The 19443-nt window shown below is 43.1% G+C and overlaps 1 protein-coding gene across 1 annotated transcript in view; it reads right to left on the bottom strand.

Annotated features, from left to right (window-relative positions):
- The window catches only part of aifm4 (apoptosis inducing factor mitochondria associated 4), a 160734-nt gene that overhangs the window by 79639 nt on the left and 61652 nt on the right, over window positions 1–19443 (bottom strand). Inside the window, exons 3-8 of the mRNA XM_070857165.1 lie at window positions 18507–18651; window positions 14490–14599; window positions 13550–13659; window positions 7483–7527; window positions 7288–7369; window positions 5969–6081 (exon numbers count right to left, since the gene is read on the bottom strand). Of these exons, the coding sequence (XP_070713266.1) occupies window positions 5969–6081; window positions 7288–7369; window positions 7483–7527; window positions 13550–13659; window positions 14490–14599; window positions 18507–18651 (605 nt within the window). The remainder of the gene's footprint in view (window positions 1–5968; window positions 6082–7287; window positions 7370–7482; window positions 7528–13549; window positions 13660–14489; window positions 14600–18506; window positions 18652–19443) is intronic.

Raw genomic sequence — 19443 nt, 5'->3', positions numbered from 1 at the left:
ATTCCACAGATTTACAACCCTCAGAGAAGAAGTTTCTTCTCACCTCTGTTTTAAATGGGCGGCCCCTTATTCTAAGATTGTGCCCTCTAGTTCTATTCTTCCCCATCAATGGAAACATCCTCTCTGCATCCACCTTGTCAAGCCCCCTCATAATCTTCTACATTTCGATAAGACCACCTCTCATTCTTCTGAATTCCAATGAGTAGAGGCCCAACCTACTCAACCTTTCCTCAGGTGGCTCTGCTGCACAGGAGGGCAGGAAAAAGAGTGGGAGAGCTATAGTGGTAGGGGATTCTATTGTAAGGGGAATAGATAGACGTTTCTGTGGCCGCAACCGAGAGTCCAGGATGGTATGTTGCCTCCCTGGTGCAAGGGTCAAGGATGTCTCGGAGCGGGTGCAGGACATTTTGAAGGGGGAGGGTGAACAGCCAGCTGTCGTGGTGCACACAGGTACCAACAATATAGGTAAAAAAATGGGATGAGGTCCAACAAGATGAATTTAAGGAGCTAGGAGCTAAATTAAAAAGTAGCACCTCAAAAGTAGTAACCTCAGGATTGCTACTCGTGCCACGTGCTAGTCAGAGTAGGAAGCGCAGGATTAGCTCAGATCATTACGTGGCTTGAGGAGTGGTGCAGAAGGGAGGGATTCAAAGTCCTGGGACATTGGAACCGATTCTGGGGGAGGTGGGACCAGTACAAACCGGACGGTCTGCACCTGGGCAGGACCGGAACCAATGTCCTAGGGGGAGTGTTTGCTAGTGCTGTTGGGGAGGGGTGAAACTAATATGGCAGGAGGATGGGAACCTATGCAGGGAGACAGAGGGAAGTAGAATGGGGGCAGAGAAACCCAAGGCAAAAAGCAAAATGGGCCACATTACAGCAACATTCTAAAGGGGCAAAGTGTGTTAAAAAGACAAGCCTGAAGGCTCTGTGCCTCAATGTGAGGAATATTCAGAATAAGGTGGACGAATTAGCTGCGCATTTAGCAGTTAACGGGTATGATGTAATTGGCATCACGGAGACATGGCTCCAGGGTGACCAAGGCTGGGAACTCAACATCCAGGGGTGTTCAACATTTAGGAAGGATAGACAGAAAGGAAAAGGAAGTGGGGTGGCATTGCTGGTTAAAGAGGAAAGTAAGGAAGGACATTAGCTTGGATGATGTGGAATCCGTATGGGTGGAGCTACGGAATACCAAAGGGCAGAAAATGCTAGTGGGAGTTGTGTACAGACCACCAAACCGTAGTAGTGAGGTTGGGGACAGCATCAAACAAGAAATTAGGGATGCATGCAATAAAGGTACAGCAGTTAACATGGGCGACTTTAATCTGCATATTGATTGGGCTAACCAAAATGGTAGCAATGGGGTGGAGGAGGATTTCCTGGAGTGTATTAGGGATGGTTTTCTAGACCAATATGTCGAGGAACCAACTAGAGGGCTGGCCATCCAAGACTGGGTGATGTGTAATGAGAAAGGGCTAATTAGAAATCTTGTTGTGCGAGGCCCCTTGGGAAAGAGTGACCATAATATGGTAGAATTCTTTATTAAGATGGAGAGCGACACAGTTAATTCAGAGACTAGGGTCCTGAACTTAAGGAAAGGTAACATCGGTGGTATGAGATGTGAATTGGCTAGAATAGACTGGCAAATGATACTTAAAGGGTTGATGGTGGATAGGCAATGGCAAACATTTAAAGATCACATGGATAAACTTCAACAATTGTGCATCCCTGTCTGGAGTAAAAATAAAATGGGGAAAGTGGCTCAAACCGTGGCTAACAAGGGAAATTGAGGATAGTGTTAAATCCAAGAGGCATATAAATTGGCCAGAAAAAACAGCAAGCTTAAGGACTGGAAGAATTTTATAATACAGCAGGAGGAGGACAAAGGGCTTAATTAGAAGGGGGAAAAATAGACTGAGAGGAAGCTTGCTGGGAATATAAAAACTGACTGCAAAAGCTTCTATAGATACGTGAAGAGGAAAGGATTAGTGAAAACAAATGTAGGTCCCTTGCAGTCAGATTCAGGTGAATTTATAATGGGGAACAAAGAAATGGCGGACCAGTTAAACAAATACTTTGGTTCCGTCTTCACGAAGGAAAACACAAATAACCTTCTGGAAATACTAGGGGACTGAGGGTCTAGTGAGAAGGAGGAACTGAAGGAAATCCTTATTAGGTGGGAAATTGTATTCGGGAAATTGATGGGATTGAAGGCCGATAAATCCCTGGGGCCTGATGGTCTGCATCCCAGAGTACTTAAGGAAGTGGCCCTAGAAATAGTGGATGCATTGGTGATCATTTTCCAACAGTTTATCGACTCTGGATCATTTCCTATGGACTGGAGAGTAGCTAATGTAACACCGTTTTTTAAGAAAGGAAGGAGAGAGAAAATGGATAATTTTATAGACCGGTGAGCCTGACATCGGTAGTGGGGAAAATGTTGGAGTCAATTATTAAAAATGAAATAGCAGCACATTTGGAAAACAGTGACGGGATCGGTCCAAATCAGCATGGATTTATGAAAGGGAAATCCTGCTTGACAAATCTAGAATTTTTTGAGGATGTAACTGGTAGAGTGGACGAGGGAGAACCAGTGGATGTGGTGTATTTGGATTTTCAAAAGGCTATTGACAAGGTCCCACACAAGAGATTGGTGTGCAAAATTAAAGCACATGGCATTGGGGGTAGTGTACTGACATGGATAGAGAACTGGTTGGCAGACAGGAAGCTGAGAGTCGGGATAAACAGGTCCTTTTCAGAATGGCAGGCGGTGACTAGTGGGGTGTCACAGGGCTCAGTGCTGGAACCCCAGCTATTTACAATATACATTAATGATTTGGATAAGGGAATTGAGTGTAATATCTCCAAGTTTGCAGATGACATTAAACTGGGTGGCGGTATGAGCTGTGAGGACACTAAAAGGCTGCAGGGTGATTAAGACGCGTGGCAGATGCAGTACAATGTGGATAAATGTGAGATTATCCACTTTGGTGGCAAAAACACGAAGGCAGAATATTATCTGAATGGCGGCAGATTAGGAAAAGGGGAGGTGCAACGAGATCTGGGTGTCATGGTACATCAGTCATTGAAAGTTGGCATGCAGGTATAGCAGGCGGTGAAGAAGGCAAATAGTATGTTGGCCTTCATAGCGAGGGGATTTGAGGATAGGAGCAGGGAGGTCTTACTGCAGTTGTTCAGGGTCTTAGTGAGGCCGCAGCTGGAATATTGTGTTCAGTTTTGGTCTCCTAATCTGAGGAAGGACGTTCTTGCTATTGAGGGAGTGCAGCGAAGGTTCACCAGACTGATTCCCAGGATGGCAGGACTGACATATGAGGAGAGACTGGATCGACTGGGCCTGTATTCACTGGAGTTTAGAAGGATGAAAGGGGATCTCATAGAAACATATAAAATTCTGAAGGGACTGGACAGGTTAGATGTGGATAGATTGTTCCCGATGTTGGGGAAGTCCAGAATCAGGGGACACAGTCTTAGGATAAGGGGTAGGCCATTTAGGACTCAGATGAGGAGAAACTTCTTCACTCAGAGAGTTGTTAACCTGTGGAATTTCCTACCGCAGAGAGTTGTTGATGCCAGTTCATTGGATATATTCAAGAGGGAGTTAGATATGGCCCTTACGGCTAAAGGGATCAAGGGGTATGGAGAGAAAGCAAGAAAGGGGTACTGAGGGAATGATCAGCCACGATCTTCTCGAGTGGTGGTGCAGGCTCGAAGGGCCAAATGGCCTACTCCTGCACCTATTTTCTATGTTTCTATGTTTCCTCATAAGTCAACCCCCTCATCCCTGGAATCAACCTAGTGAACCTTCTCTGAACTGCCTCCAAAGCAAGTATATCCTTTCGTAAATATGGAAAGCAAAACTGCATGCAGTATTCCAGTTGTGGCCTCACCAATACCTTATATAGCTGTAAGAAGACTTCCCTGCTTTTATACTCCATCCCCTTTGCAATAAAGGCCAAGATACCATTGGCCTTCGTGATCAATTAATATAATGGTATCTAACATCTATCTGCAATAGTCTAATCTCTAATGGTCTCTTAGAGCAAGTGTCCCAAATTCGTCACATTATGGATAGATTTACGCCCGTGCTAATCTGGGTTGAGAGTGATTTCATTTAATACTCTCAATTCCCAGACACAAGAACGCTTCATCCCATTAATCCGGATTGGGATCTTGGGTGGGGGTGGATGACAGAGGTGAATGGCATTATAACAAATCCTTTCTCAAAGGGTCATATTCTCGGAGTTAAGAAAAGTTAGATTTAGGAGAGCAAATATTGTATTATTTTTAGCTGTAAAATAATATTACCCCTTTTGTTTGTCATCCTACAAACACAATTTCAGATTTACCTTGATTATATCCCAGATATATAAATCTTGCATTTCCAACACCGAGTTAATATTTAATTTATGTTACAAAACAAAGTGGTTTAATAATAAAAAGTTAACCACAAAAAAAGATTTCCGAGCCCACACAATGGACTCAAACTTCCCCAAAGCTTTTTTTGGCGTACTTGAAGAGTTACGCCCGTTTTTTTGGGGCCCAATTATGCCCCCAAGAAAGGTTCCAAGTTGGATTTCTTCATTTTGGCCTGTCCTGTCCTTTAGTTTTGGGGCTGGAGCCTTGATCTCAAACAATCAGGTTGCCACGGTAACCAGGGAGACAATGCGAGCTGAGGCTGCAAAGTGAAACATACAGCCAGCTTGCACCACATTAAAACACATTGATCAACTTAAAAACTCATTAAAATATATTGCAGCAACTTACCTCCAATTATTAAAGAGGTCCCGCTCCCCACCCCTAGCCCTGGCCAAAGGGCTGGCCGGTGCGTGCTCCAGCCCCTACCCCTAGCCCAGGCCACATGGCCTCCTCACTCCTGGTCCCTGCACCCAACTACACCAAAAAGGCTTCCACCTCCCCCCACCACTCCCCCCACCACTCCCCCCCCCCCCTCTCCCTACCCCCCTCTCCCTACTCCCTATCCCCCACCCTCCCTCTCCCTACCCCCCAGCCCCCCTCTCCCCTCTCCCTACCCCCCCCAACCCCCCTCTCCCCTCCCCACCCCCCTCTCCCCTCTCCCCTCTCCCTCCCCACCCCCCTCTCCCTCCCCACCCCCCTCTCCCTCCCCACCCCCCTCTCCCCTCTCCCTACCCCCCCCACCCCTCTCCCTACCCCCCCCACCCCCCTCTCCCCTCTCCCTACCCCCCCCACCCCCCTCTCCCCTCTCCCTACCCCCCCACCCCCCTCTCCCCTCTCCCTACCCCCCCCACCCCCCTCTCCCCTCTCCCTACCCCCCCCACCCCCCTCTCCCCTCTCCCTACCCCCCCCACCCCCCTCTCCCCTCTCCCTACCCCCCCCCACCCCTCTCCCCTCTCCCTACCCCCCCCCCACCCCCCTCTCCCTACCCCCCCCACCCCCCTCTCCCCTCTCCCTACCCCCCCCACCCCCCTCTCCCCTCTCCCTACCCCCCCCCCACCCCCCTCTCCCTACCCCCCCCCCCACCCCCCTCTCCCTACCCCCCCCCCCCCCCCCCGTCTCTCTTACCTTTCCTGCTGCTGCTGTCTGGGCATCTGCTGCACTTACCTGCACCGATTCCCTTATCTGCGCCGATTTCTTTAACTCTCCAGAAGGTTTTTCTGCAGAGGCCACATACACTGGCCTAAGCAGAACTGGAGTAACTCTCAGCTGGCCAAACTTGCCTAAATGGCCAGAATTGGTACGGGTGGCAGGTTACACCCACTTTGGCTGAAAAAAAAACTTACCTAAAAAAAATCCTAACTGGGTTACGCTGGTGCAAATTGATCGGGGAAACTGTGGTTTTTTTAAACTTAGGGGGAAAAAAGCAGCCTGCTCCAAAAAAACGCCGCAAATCACTGGTGAAGATTGAGCCTAATGTTCCTAATTATTGTACATATTTGTCCCATAAAACAATTATTTTCTTACTAACCTTGCTGAGTTTTGGGCGATCATAAGGCAGGTTTTGATCTTTGGTTGCTATTATTATGCGTCCTTTGTAACGTTCCTGGCGAAGGGTTTCTGCACAGATTACCGCAGCTGGACCTTATGGCATAAATGAAAATGCACCAAAGAGTGGATTCAAAATTCTTCCATACATCTACAGGAGAACCATATTCTCACTACCGCAATACGTTACTAGGGAAGATGTTATGAGCGCACAAAAAAATATTGACATGATTTCTTTTTAATCATATCCTCTCCTTATTTGGGATATTGCCACCATAACATATAATGGATCTTTGCTTCCAAGACACTGCCAATGTTACTCTGAAATTAGCCACGAGGAGATGCACAAGTATAGCCCGGAACTGCTGCTTCTCCTCAAGCTTTTCTCTTGAGAAATGTGAAGTCCTTCACTCAGCATTTCCCCACAATGGCACTACGCGGATCAGTAATTCACTCTGTGGGGAGCGTAGGACATGCACATCTAACATTTGTGACAGAGGCAGAGTAGTCCAGTATGGGCAACAATTCAGACCTACAAGGCAACCAATAGGAGCACTGGCTGAGTCTAGGAACATGCTACTGCCTCTTGACAACAGAGGTGGGAGCACATCTACTGGAATAGGCAGACATGGCCTCAGTTAAGCATCTCATCAGAACTCAGACAGGGCCAGGGACAGTTTTTAAATCACTATTAAACTGGATATCATCACCCACTCACCATATTTCACATCTCTAAAAAAAAAGTGAATGACAAATTGGTACGCAATTTGGCAACATTGTTGTACTATCGGTCCAACTGTACTGCCATTTTCTGATCGATGCAAAGTGATTGCAGGTACACATTTTCACACAAGCGGCAGCATAAACTGAAGCCAAGCTGTGCAAGACCTCTTCCAGCAGGTTAGCCACACTGGTTTGAGTTTACTGCTTGCATTAGGAATCCAGTCTGGTGTAGAGGTGCATTTTAGAAGTTTGTTGAATTCATGGGCACTTGTAAAAACTTGCTTTTCAATATTGTTAATGTTAGGCAAAAACACATGCTCCAGCCTGTTCTTTCCTAACATTATCAATGAAAAAGGAGCTCTGTGCACATGCACAAGCATGCATACACAGATTTCATTTGTTGCTGACCTCAAGTTTGATTCAGAGCTGGCAGTAGAACTTGGGTCTGCTGACTATGCATCACAGTCCATAGCAAATCAGTCACTGTGGATAACTGCAGCTTTGATGTCATGGGAGACAGAAATTATTTCACTTCATGAATAACAGAACACGACTTTTAAATTGGCACATTACACCTACCTCCACCTATAATAAGAATGACATGTTTATCCTTTGGTGACTGGCTGATCATGGCTTTAGTCCTTTTGCTCGAGGGAAAGGCCTATTTAAAACACACACAATATGGAATCCTATTTATAGGCAGACAAACAAATTAGTTTTAAAAAATCCTACTTTTTTCAAAGTTTGCCTTGAGCCATGCAAAAGGAAACCTACTTTGAGTCTTATAGATACAATAACCTTGTCGTTCAGAATGTCAACCTGTGGAAATAGAAACAAAGGCAATTATTACAAGTGAACAGTTTTCTTTGATGCAGGCATTGTAGCAGCAGCATGTATAGGAGGATTTATCGATTTTATAGATTAGCTGGATGTATTCAGTGGATGCTAGGATTGCACAGCCCAGATACGCAAAATAATGAAGTGCAATGAAAAGAAAGAGTCAGTCTTAAAAAAAAAGACTGATGATCACATGAACTACACAAGGCATTCCGGAAAATGTCTAAGGATAAATTTGAACCTCAAACCATTTTATTCATATAAAAGATAGTCACAAATGAGCACCCAAGATTTATGGTCTTTCATGTTCCTCAAAAAACCTCCCTGCTCAGAGATCCAGATTGTATTCCAGGTTGGACTAGAGCTCGGCTTACCTTCTGGCAAAGCCGAGAAACTAAGATAGATCGACAACATAATAAGAACATAAGAATTAGGAGCACGAGTAGGCAATTCAGCCCCTCGAGACTGCTCTGCCATTCAACACGAGATGGGGCGGTCTTGAATTTAGTTTTGGGGAATGAAGCTGGGCAGGTTGAAGGGGTATTAGTGGGAGAGCACTTGGGTGCCAGTGACCATAATTCAGTCAGATTCAAGTTGGTTATGGATAAGGACAAGAATAGGCCTGGAATAAAAGTTCCGAATTGGGGAAAAGCTAATTTTGCTAAGTTAAGGAGTGATTTGGCCATAGTGGACTGGAAACAGCTATGTGCAGGTAAATCAGTGTTGGAACAGTCATAGGCATTCAAGGAGGCGATCTGGAAGGCTCAGGCCAAACATATGCCCTTAGAGAAAAAGGGTGGGAAAAATAATTCTAGAGCCCCCTGGATGTCTAGGGACTTACAGGGGAGGATTAAGAAAAAAGGGAAGCTTGTGTCATATACCAACGGCTAAATACTTTAGAATCTTTAGAGGAATATAGGAAGTTAAGAGGCAAAATTAAAAAGTATATTAGGAATGCAAAGATAGAGCACAAGAATTTCTTGGCCAGTACAATTAAGGAAAACCCTAAGATGTTCTATAAATATATTAAGAGTAAGAGGATAACTAAAGAAAGGGTAGGGCCTATTAGAGACCATGAGGGTAATCTTTGTGTGGAGGCGGAAGATGTTGGTAGGATTCTTAACAAATACTTTGCATCTGTTTTCACAAAGGAAAGGGGCAATGCAGATACTGCTATCGAGGAGGAGTGTGATATTCTGGATGAAATAAATATAGTCAGAGAGTAAGTATTAAGGGGTTTAGCAGCTTTGAAAGTAGATAAGTCCCCAGGCCCGGATGAAATGCATCCCAGGCTGTTGAGCGAAGTAAAAGAGGAAATAGCAGAGGCCTTGGCCATCAGTTTCCAGTCCTATTTGGATCTGGGCATGGTGCTGGAGGATTAGCGGACTGCTAATGTAGTACCCTTGTTTAAGAAGGGAAAAAGGGATAGGCCAAGTAATTACAGGCCTGTCAGCCTAACTTCAGTGATGGGAAAATTATTGGAAAAAATCCTGAAAGACAGGATAAATCTGCATTTGGAAAGGCAAGGATTAATTAGGGACAGTCAGCACAGATTTGTGTTTGATTAACCTGATTGAATTTTTTGAGGAGGTAACCAAGAGGGTCAATGAGGGTAGTGCATACGATGTAGTATATATGGACTTTAGTAAGGCTTTTGATAAGGTCCCACATGGTAGACTGGTCATGAAGGTTAAAGCCCATGGGATACAGGGCAAAGTGGCAAGTTGGATCCAAAATTGGCTTGGAGGTAGGAAGCAAAGAGTAATGATTGATGGATGTTTTTGTGACTGGAAGAATGTTTCCAATGGGGTTCCGCAGGGCTCAGTTTTTGTTGTATATATCAATGATTTAGATTTGAATATAGGGAGTATGATTAAGAAGTTTGCAGACGACACTAAAATCGGCTGTGTGGTTGATAATGAAAAGGAAAGTCATGGGCTACAGGAGGATATCAATTTACTGGTCAGGTGGCCAGAGCAGTGGCAAATGGAATTTAATTCAGAGAAGTGTGAGGTGATGCACTTTGGGAGGGCTAATAAAGAAAGGGTCTACACATTAAGTGGTTGGCCACTTAACAAAGGGACCTTGGAGTGCTTGTCCGCAGATCCCTGAAAGTAGGCCAGGTGGATAAGATGGTTAAAAAGGCATATGGAATGCTTGCCTTTATTGGCCGAGGCATAGAATATAAGAGCAGGGAGGTTATGCTTAAATTGTATAATACTTTGGTTAGGCCACAGCTGGAGTACTGCGTGCAGTTCTGGTTGCCGTATCATAGGAAGGACGTGCTTGCACTAGAGAGGGTGCAGAGGAGATTTACTAGGATGCTGCCTAGAATGGATAATCTTAGTTATGAGGACAGATTGGATAGGCTGGGTTGTTCTCATTGGAACAGAGGACGTTGAGAGGAGACCTCATTGAGCTGTACAAAATATTGAGGGGCATAAAATATTGAGGGGCCTGGACATAGTGGATAGTAAGGGTCTATTGCCATTGGTGGAGGGGTCTATTACGAGGGGGCATAGTTTTAAGGTGGTTGGTGGAAGGTTTAGAGGGGATTTGAGGGGGGGGGGCTTCTTTACGCAGAGGGTTGTGGGGATCTGGAACTCGTTGCCTGAAAGAGTGCTGGATGCATAAACCCTCACCACTTTTAAGAGATGGTTGGATAGGCACTTAGCAGGGTTACAGACCTAGAGCTGGTAACTGGGATTAGACTAGATGACCTATTGTTGGATGGCGCAGATATAATGGCAAGTACTGCAGGGAATAGAAAACGGCCAGTATGATCTCCTGGACTAGTTTTGATTGCCTGGATGGGTCGGAAAGGAATTTTCCCAGATTTTTCTCTCCCTAAATTGGCCTGGGTTTTTGGCTGGTTTTTGCCTTTCCCAGGAGATCACATGACTCCAGTTGGGGTGGAGTGTACAGTGTTTCAGTATAAGAGGTGTCGCAGTTGTGTGAGGCGGACTGGTTGGGCTGGGTGCTCTTTGCCTTTCCGTCATTGTTCATAGGTTTATATGTAACCTTTAGGGTTGCTGACCAAGGGCCGTGCGGCTCTTTGTCGGCCAGCACGGACACAATGGGCCGGAATGGCCTCCTCCTGCGCTGTAAATTTCTATGTTTCCATAAGATCATGGCTGATCTTCTACCTAAACTCCACTTTCCTGTACTATCCCCATACCCCTTAATTCCCTTAATATCCAGAAATCTATCGAGCTCTGTCTTGAATATACTCAAAGACTGAGCCTCCACAGCCCTCGGGGTAGAGAATTCCAAAGATTCATCACCCTCAGTGATAGAAGTTTCTACTCATCTCAGTCCTAAATGGCCGATTTTCTGAGTCTGTGACCCCTGGTTCTAGACTCCCCAGCCAGAGGAAACATTCTTCTTGCATCTACCATGTTAAGCCAGGTAAGAATTTTGTACGTTTCAATGAGATCACCTCTCAGTCTTCTAAACTCTAGAGAATATAGACCTAGTCTACGCAATCTCTCCTCACAGGACAATCCCCCCCATCCCAGGAATCAGTCTGGTGAACCTTTGTTGCACTCCCTCTATGGCAAGTATATGTTACAGCAAGTCCAGGTACTTTATAGCAACCCCCAACAACAGCACGAATAACATTAACTCTGCTTTCTCTCAACAGATGCTGCCTGACCTGCTGAGATTTCCAACATTTTCTGTTTTTATTCCAGATTCCAGCATCCACAGAATTTTGCTTTTGTAAAAATAAACATCTATTAGGAGTGCTGTGTCAGTTCCACCTATCGTTAATGGATAAATGCATTGCCAGGTGCGTTACTGAGCCGAACAGACCAGGAGGATCCCAGGTTCGGTCCCCCTTCTGTGCTGAGATAGCTGATCAAATAGGGTAGTAAGTTGGGGGGGGGGGTTGCAATTGGTGTGAGCATCCTGGGCCAGAGGGGAGGAGGAGAACTAAAATCAGCCTCGGTTCATGTACCTAATTGCCTTGCAGTGATTCTGCTAAAAAGTGCTTGTGTGTGGATGTTGTGCCAGGACTGGATCAAGCCACGCAGTGACATAACCTGCCAATATGCACTCTGCACATTTACACTTACATTATCTAAATTGGTCAGAAGGAGTTAAAATCCTCGCATCAGCTCTGGGTTTGGGATAATCTGCATAAACTGCTGGAGCTGTACACTTATGGGTTGTGACATCATCTTCTAATCTTAATTGTACTTCTGACTTGTAAACCGTACCTATGCAGCCATTATTAGGAATAAAAGCTCCAGGCTTTTAAACCTCATGTCCCGTTGAGTTTGTGTTTTAAATCCTGGATGAGTAGCAGCTATGACTCTGTATCATTATCACATTTCTGTTTATGGGAGCTTGCTGTGCGCAAATTGGCTGCTGCATTTCCTACATTACAACAGTGACTGCACTTCAAAAAAGTACTATGTGATGTTATCAAGCATGGGGGAAGGATCTGGCCTTGACAAGTAGCAATTCTGATAGTTACCGGGATTCATGATTGCCAGTGGCTCCCCCCAACCCCCCACCCCCACCCCCAGCAGAGTCCCGGAATGCGTGGCGCCAACAGGAGGGCAAGTCATCCTCGTTCGAGGAACCGCCTATGATGATGATGATAATGATGTTTAGACTTGAGCAATGGTCGCTTGAGCGAAAAACAGGTGGGCTGTCATCACACATGGAACTGTACCTCAGAAAAAAGACAGCACCTGAATGAGAGGATGGAAAGACTGACTAATCTTTATGATGTATGCATTTAATGATCTGTATCTCCAAGATTGATCATCACCATATAGCCCAGGAATGCTTCCAGTCATGGCAACAGTCCTGTAACTAAAGGCTGATTGAGCCATTTGAGGAATATTCCCCAATAAAGCCCCACAACGGTCGTCTCAAGTACTTGTGAACAAAAGGCTTTGCCCTGGGATAATACTTTAAGCAATGTATTCTACTTTTGGCCTGTCTCAGTGTAAAATTTATAATAGAAGTTATTAATTTATTACAGCTCACTGCGATTATGACTGGTCTGATAGAACCAGATCTTTTACCTAGTTTCAATTTGTTTGAAACTAACTCAGATCTAGTTTAATCATTTGGGTTATATTGAAATAGGGTTGATTATAAGTAATTTTGTAAAAGAAGCAATTTGGCATTACAAAATTCTGCTTTATTTGGAAATTTCCACTGAATTCGAAGTTTTCCTCATTAATATTTCTCCACCGGAGATCCAAAGTTCGCTTTCTTATGCAGAATCCTCGGGACGTGGCCTGTTCTGGATATGGCATTTTTCTGGACGAGGGGTGGTCACGTTAAATTGGATGGTATAGGTACTGAGCAGGGGGGATATCAGGGCTGGCTGGCTTGGATCTGGGAGTGTGGCAGAGAGATCATGGGGTGGGGGGGGGGGGGGGGGAGGAGAAGAAGAGAGGAGGGCGGTGGATCGTGGGGTCAAGCCAGCAATTGCGGAGTCGGCAGCGAGGAAGGACTTCAATTTGTTCATGTTGGAGTTCTGCGCATGTGCCACCCGGTGGCCGGGAATGGTTCTGGACGAGGAGTAGTTCTGGATAAGGGTGTTCTGGATAAGGGAGGTTTAACCTGTATTTGAATACTAAAAACAGTGAAAATATTAGCATGGGTAGTATGACATTTCCCTGCATTGCAAAGGTTTCCATTGCTTTTAATTGGATCAAATATGCTGCTACAGTGATTGCCTAGAGAATCTCAACTATTCCCACTCCTGTGCAGAACTGTAACCATCCCTCACTGAAAATCTTCACCATTTATCACCTCCTCGACCCACATATTGCTCAGAATGAGTGCTCATTTGAAATCTTCAACCTTGTAGGCATGGATATTAATCATAAAGGAATTAATGGAATTACTTTAAATTTAAAATTAGCTAACAGCCTGTGGATATTAGCTGCAAAATTTAACTACATAAATATTTTCACTGAAAATTAGTACAATAATTCCAGTTCAAATGATAGAATCAATAGAGCAGTTTTAAATGTACCTTAAAGCTTTGTAGGCAATCCAGAGAAGGAAATTCTTCAATATCACCTGTTTTTATATTAAAACAGGCACCGTGCTTGGGACACCGAATCCTCCCATTTGAGAGAACTCCTAGAGATTCAAGAAGATGGGAGGTTGATTATAACCAAAAACATTGTCAACAGCAAATGATTTGGCATGCATTTCAGAGATTAAAAGTATAAACAGTGTATCAGCTTGGCTCAATTAGTAGCTTACTTCCCTCTGGGACAGAAGATTATGGGTTTGAGCCTCGCTTATAGGGGTTTGAGCTCAAAATTAAAGCAGACACACCAGTGCAGTACCGAGGGAGTGCTGGTTTGTCAGATGTGAAGTCCCTCAGATGAAGTACTAAACCAACATTCTGTCTGCCTGTTCGAATCGTGCCACAGGAACTTTAATTATCAGAGGGAGTATCCTGGCCAATATTCCTCTCTCATCAGTACAGTACCACTAAAAACAATTTAACTGGTTGTACATTCCATTGCTTTTTGAGGGATCTTGCCATGTGTAAAATAGTTGCTGTAGCTGCCTGCACTTCATGGGTGTGTGAAATATGTTGAAATGCCACTTTTGTTGTCTTTAAATAGCAGGTGGAGGCTCGGCGATTTCCCCACAGGGAAGGTAAAATCATCAGGCGAGTCGCTCTACAAACTCCTGCGAACCTCCCTGCATTGATCGAGTAGCCATTTTGGGCAGGCTATGCGAGGTGTGGTAATCATCATGCAAGTTCAGCAACTCACCATATAGGGAATTTAAGAGTACAAGATTTCATTCTGGCAATTGACGGTATCACTGACATAATCTATCCATCCATAACAATATATCTTAAAATTACTGCTCTTAAAAACAGTTCATTATACTACAAATAAGGTGGTTTGTTAATGAACAATTGAATGTTTATGGAATACAAGATGTTTTACCGTTTACCAGAGAAGATCCATAATGAGCACACAAGTGTCCCACAGCACTAAATTCTCCGTTGCTTTTGATAAGTAGCACCTTGCGGTTTTCTATTTCAATTTCACGCATCCTGTGTGGGACAGCAGAAGTTTAGAATCATAGAAAAATGATGACACAGAAGGAGGCCACTCGGCCCATTGTGTCCTTGCCGGTCGAAAAAGAGCTACTCAGCCTAATCACATCTCCAGCACTAGGTTCATGGCCCTGGAGGTCACGGCTCTGAGTGCACATCCAAGTACTTTTTAAATGTGATGAGGGTTTTTGCCTCTACCACCTTTTCAGGCAGTGAGTTCCAGACCCCCACCACCCTCTGGGTGAAGAATGTTCTCATCTCCCCTCTAATCCTTCTACCAACTACTTTAAATCTATGCCCTCTGGATATTGACCCTCTGCTAAGGGAAATAGGTCCTTCCTATCCACTCTATCTAGGCCCCTCATAATTTTATACAATTTAATTTTAATTCCTCCACACCGCTCAGTATCCTCCCATTTATTGTGTACTCCCTTGCCTTGTTGCACCTCCCCAAATGCATTACCTCACACTACTCCAGATTGAATTTCATTTGCCACTTTTCTGCCCAACTGACCAGTTCATCGATATCTTCCTGCAGTCTAGAGCTTTTGGCCAATTTTTGTAACATCTTAAAACTTCTTTATCATGCCCCCTATATTCAAGTCTAAATCATTAATATATACTACAAAAAGTAGGGACCGAGCACTGAGCCCTGTGGAACCCCACTGGAAGCAGCCTTCCAGTTGCAAAAACACCGGTCAATCATTATCACTTCCTACCAGTGAGCCAATTTTGGATCCAATGGGTTTTTACTCTTTCAGCCTGCCATGTGGGACCTTGTCAAAAGCCTTGCTAAAATCCATGTAGACTACAACAGATTCACTGCCCTTATCACCCCTCCTTGTTACCGCCTCAAAATATTCAATCAAGTTAGTCAGACACGACCTTCCCTTAACAACTTAAAACTGAATAATCACAGGAAATAGTATTAAATATTATGCAATGAATATTAAACATCAGTGCAAAAACTTAAAGTTTAAACTTCCCTTCCAACATCGCATCTTAAGAAATTAGGTTTTAATTCTTTTGGCTAATTGCAATGCGTGGTTTTGTTTGAAATGAAACAGTTTTCATAAGAAAACGAAGACATAGTGCAGTTTTTTTATTAGCTTGGTACATATGTATATGTTGCAAGGGAACGTAAATGATCGTGCGCAATTATCTAACGTTTTCAGTGAGTAAAATGAGAATACAAGACCACTGCTCTCTGACATTCCAATTCCACAACTTGTAGTCTAATAATTCACTTCAAAAAAGTCCATATTTCATTTGAGCATAAAATTTCAATACACCAAGCTAGTCACTCTCACCAAATAACATTACAAATCTGAAATTGTGTGTTAATTAAAGCTCAGTACTTTATATTTAGAAAATCCACGGGCAACTGTCATGTAAAGTTAGGATGACACTTTATAATCCCACTATTAAGAAATTTCTTCAAACCTTTTTTTACTTAAGATTTAACTACTCATTGAATGATTAAATAAGATGTGGTTTGCAATAATTACTTTTATCTAGAGTTCACAGAGATTCCCAATACCCTTTCTTGACACACTAGATGTTATGTGTCTCATTATGATTTAGCATCACATAGTAACACATGGTGTAGGCAAGGGTTCTTTGTTGTGGATGTTAAGTAATAAAATGGCTGTTTGAAATGCAAGACTGTTTGCAGCAGCCTTGAGTTTCTGATAAAATATTTTAATTATTGTAACAATTTTACCAATTTGGTGACCAGTCAACATAAACAAAGCAAAAAGCAACACAAACAATTAAATCATAAATCACTTATCATAAATGTTAAACCTCCTCTGTGAATTAAAGTACATCTCTCATGTAGGAGATACTGTACGTTCATATATGCAATATAAAGTCAGCTACATTAATGTAATCCCATTATGGTCTGACCTTTTAGAGATTCTAGAACCGTCACCTAGATTCCCACAGTACATACATTCCCCGCCCCACTCTCCCCCAGTGCACACTATTTTTTTAAAATATATTCGTTCTTGGAATGTGGGCATCGCTGGCAAGGCCAGTATTTATTGCCCATCCATTTGAATTACTAGTAAATTGTTTATGGCATTGCACACTGTCAGTTGATGAACACCATTTTTTTAAAATATACACAAGATGGCTGTTGGAGTTGGGAGAGAAATTTCAGAAACCTGATCCATTGCACCACCTAATGGCCAGGGCCTGTTCCAGTCAACTGTTTACAATCAGGATTTCTATTCCAAATATTTACATGGGTGGTTTCAATATTAAATGGTGACAGAAAAGCATAACCAAATACAAGACAACAATACGAGTTCATATACACAAGATTTGTAATACTCAGCCATGATGGTCCAACCATTGTGGTGTGGAACAGGTTTAATGGACCAGCTGGTCTTTTCCAACCCGTCAATTTTGTATGTTGGTAATCATTGGCTCACTGAAGTATTTGGTGAGCTGGGAGTGCACCATGGAGTGAGCAGAGGCGTGGAGCAGGGTGGAGGTCACAGGCCAAGGCTTGGATGGACACCAGACCAATAGATTTGAAACATAGTATGGAACAATGAGATCAGTCACATAGACCAATCAGATCTCAGACACAGAGCTCAAGTGATCTTCGCCAACAAATGAACAAAGACAATAGTTTGTAAAAGAAAATCAATATGCTGCATTTTATGCTCACCCTGACCACCAGTTTATAGACTAGACAATGGATGGCAGCAGCACCCAAAATATGATGGTCTATTGCTCCTTTACTTTGAAAACATTTAAAAGTAAGATTTATCTGCTCAATAATGATTTAATAAGGAGTGGTGCAGATTCACTTTTGAGGATAAATATGACTGTGCCTGCTGCTATACAGTTTCCATTTCCCATCTCCCTTTAACAATCAAAATATTTTCTTCTTAGCTTTGGGGCAGCAGGCAGGGCAAAGAGAGCATTTTAGCAACAAACTCTCCATTCGTACAATATTAATCAAATACAGTAAACCAGTCTGCAACTGATAGGTCTTTAAATACAAAGATAGGTGGGAAAGCAAGTTGTGAGGAGGACGCAAAGAATCTGCAAAGGGATATAGATAGGCTAAGTAAGTGGGCAAAAATTTGGTAGATGGAGTATAATGTGGGAAAATGTGAGGTTATCCACTTAGGTTGGAAAAATAAAAAAGCAAATTATTATTTAAATGGGGAGAGATTACAAAATGCTACAGCACTGAGGGATCTGGGGGTCCTTGTACATGAAACACAAAAAGTTAGCATGCAGGTACAGCAATTAATTCAGAAGGCAAACTGTACAAGGCATTGGTGAGACCACACCTAGAGTACTGCGTACAGTTTTGGTCTCTTTATTTAAGGAGGGATATATTTGCATTGGAGGCAGTTCAGAGAAGGTTCACAAGATTAATTCCTGAGATGAAGGAGTTGTCTTATGAAGAAAGATTGAGCCTATACTCATTGGAGTTTAGAAGAATGAGAGGTGATCTTATTGAAACGTACAAGATAATGAGGGGGCTTGACAGAGTAGATGCATAGAGGATGTTTCTCCTCATGGGGGCATCTACAACTAGGGGGCATAGTTTCAGAATAAGGGGTCGCCCATTTAAAACGGAAATGAGGAGGAAGTTTTTCTCTCAGATGGTCGTGAATCAGAGAGCTGTGGAGGCTGGGTCATTGAATATATTTAAAAGGTGGAGATAGACAGATTTTTGAAGGATAAGGGAGTCAAGGGTTATGGGGAGTGGGTAGGTAAGTGGAGCTGAGGCCAAGATCAGATCAGCCATTATCTTATTAAATGGCAGGGCAGGCTCAAGGAGCCAAATGGCCTACTCCTGCTCCTATTTCTTATGTTCTTAAATAGAAAAACATTAATATTTTGACGACTGAAATGATAAAATACTAAGACTTACTCTCCATCTTGCATCTCAGTAGTCGAACAAATCTCTTTTGCAATCAGATCATCAGGCAATTCATTCATTTTACTTTTGTGCCCTTGTTTGGCATCAGGTGATTCAGTGTTTTGAGCGTCCGAGTCAGAAAGAGCGGGAAGATCAACTGTATTGGGGAAAAAGAAAGCGAGAAAAAAGGATTTAAGTTCACCTCCCTTTGTAAAACAACAGGGAGAGCAGTTATACAATATATTGTGAAATAACAAATTATAAAATATTCATTGATGTAAGACAACAACAGGAGAAAATGCAGAAATGTCCCACATGCTGCCAGTTTGGTAAGATTTCCACTCAGGAGATTTTCTAACCGGTATATCCCCAAATTGAGCTGCTTTTGAGGGTGATCAAGAATGATATGTAGCTGAGTAGAGTTAAAGATTCTGAATAGCTGACTGACAAGTTGGGGGAGGAAATGATTTTCAGATTGGTTTTTCAGGTATGAAAGTTTAGTTTATATATAGTTGTGTGTACGGATCAGTACTAAAGATCTTTGTAAGGAAGCTAACTTACCGAAAATAGCCACTTAATAAAATGTGCTCACTAAAAGAACATTACAAGAAATGAGAATCTAACTTCAGAGCATTACTAGGTCTGAAAACTATTTCCCGTCCAAATAGAAATAAAAAGCTAATCACAGACACAACCCAGGGGGGAAGAATTTAAACTTTGCTTTAAAGCATGAGCTACTGTTATACTACAGACATAGTACTAAGGATCCACAGATAAGTTTTACATGGTCTTATCTCCAAATGCAAACCTGCAGTTCGATATATACTGACTGCCTTAGTTATTGCCCAATTATAGCAAATGTTATTATAAACTAAACCAGCACACATATGCTTTTAAGGACACCTGCTAATAGGATTCATCAAATAAAGAAAATATTTCATTTGGTGCA

The sequence above is a fragment of the Pristiophorus japonicus genome, chromosome 16 (assembly GCF_044704955.1).
Source record: "Pristiophorus japonicus isolate sPriJap1 chromosome 16, sPriJap1.hap1, whole genome shotgun sequence".
Taxonomy (NCBI): Eukaryota; Metazoa; Chordata; class Chondrichthyes; family Pristiophoridae; genus Pristiophorus; species Pristiophorus japonicus.
Note: the sequence above shows the minus strand (reverse complement) of the source record. Positions and strands in the feature narration are given on the sequence as shown.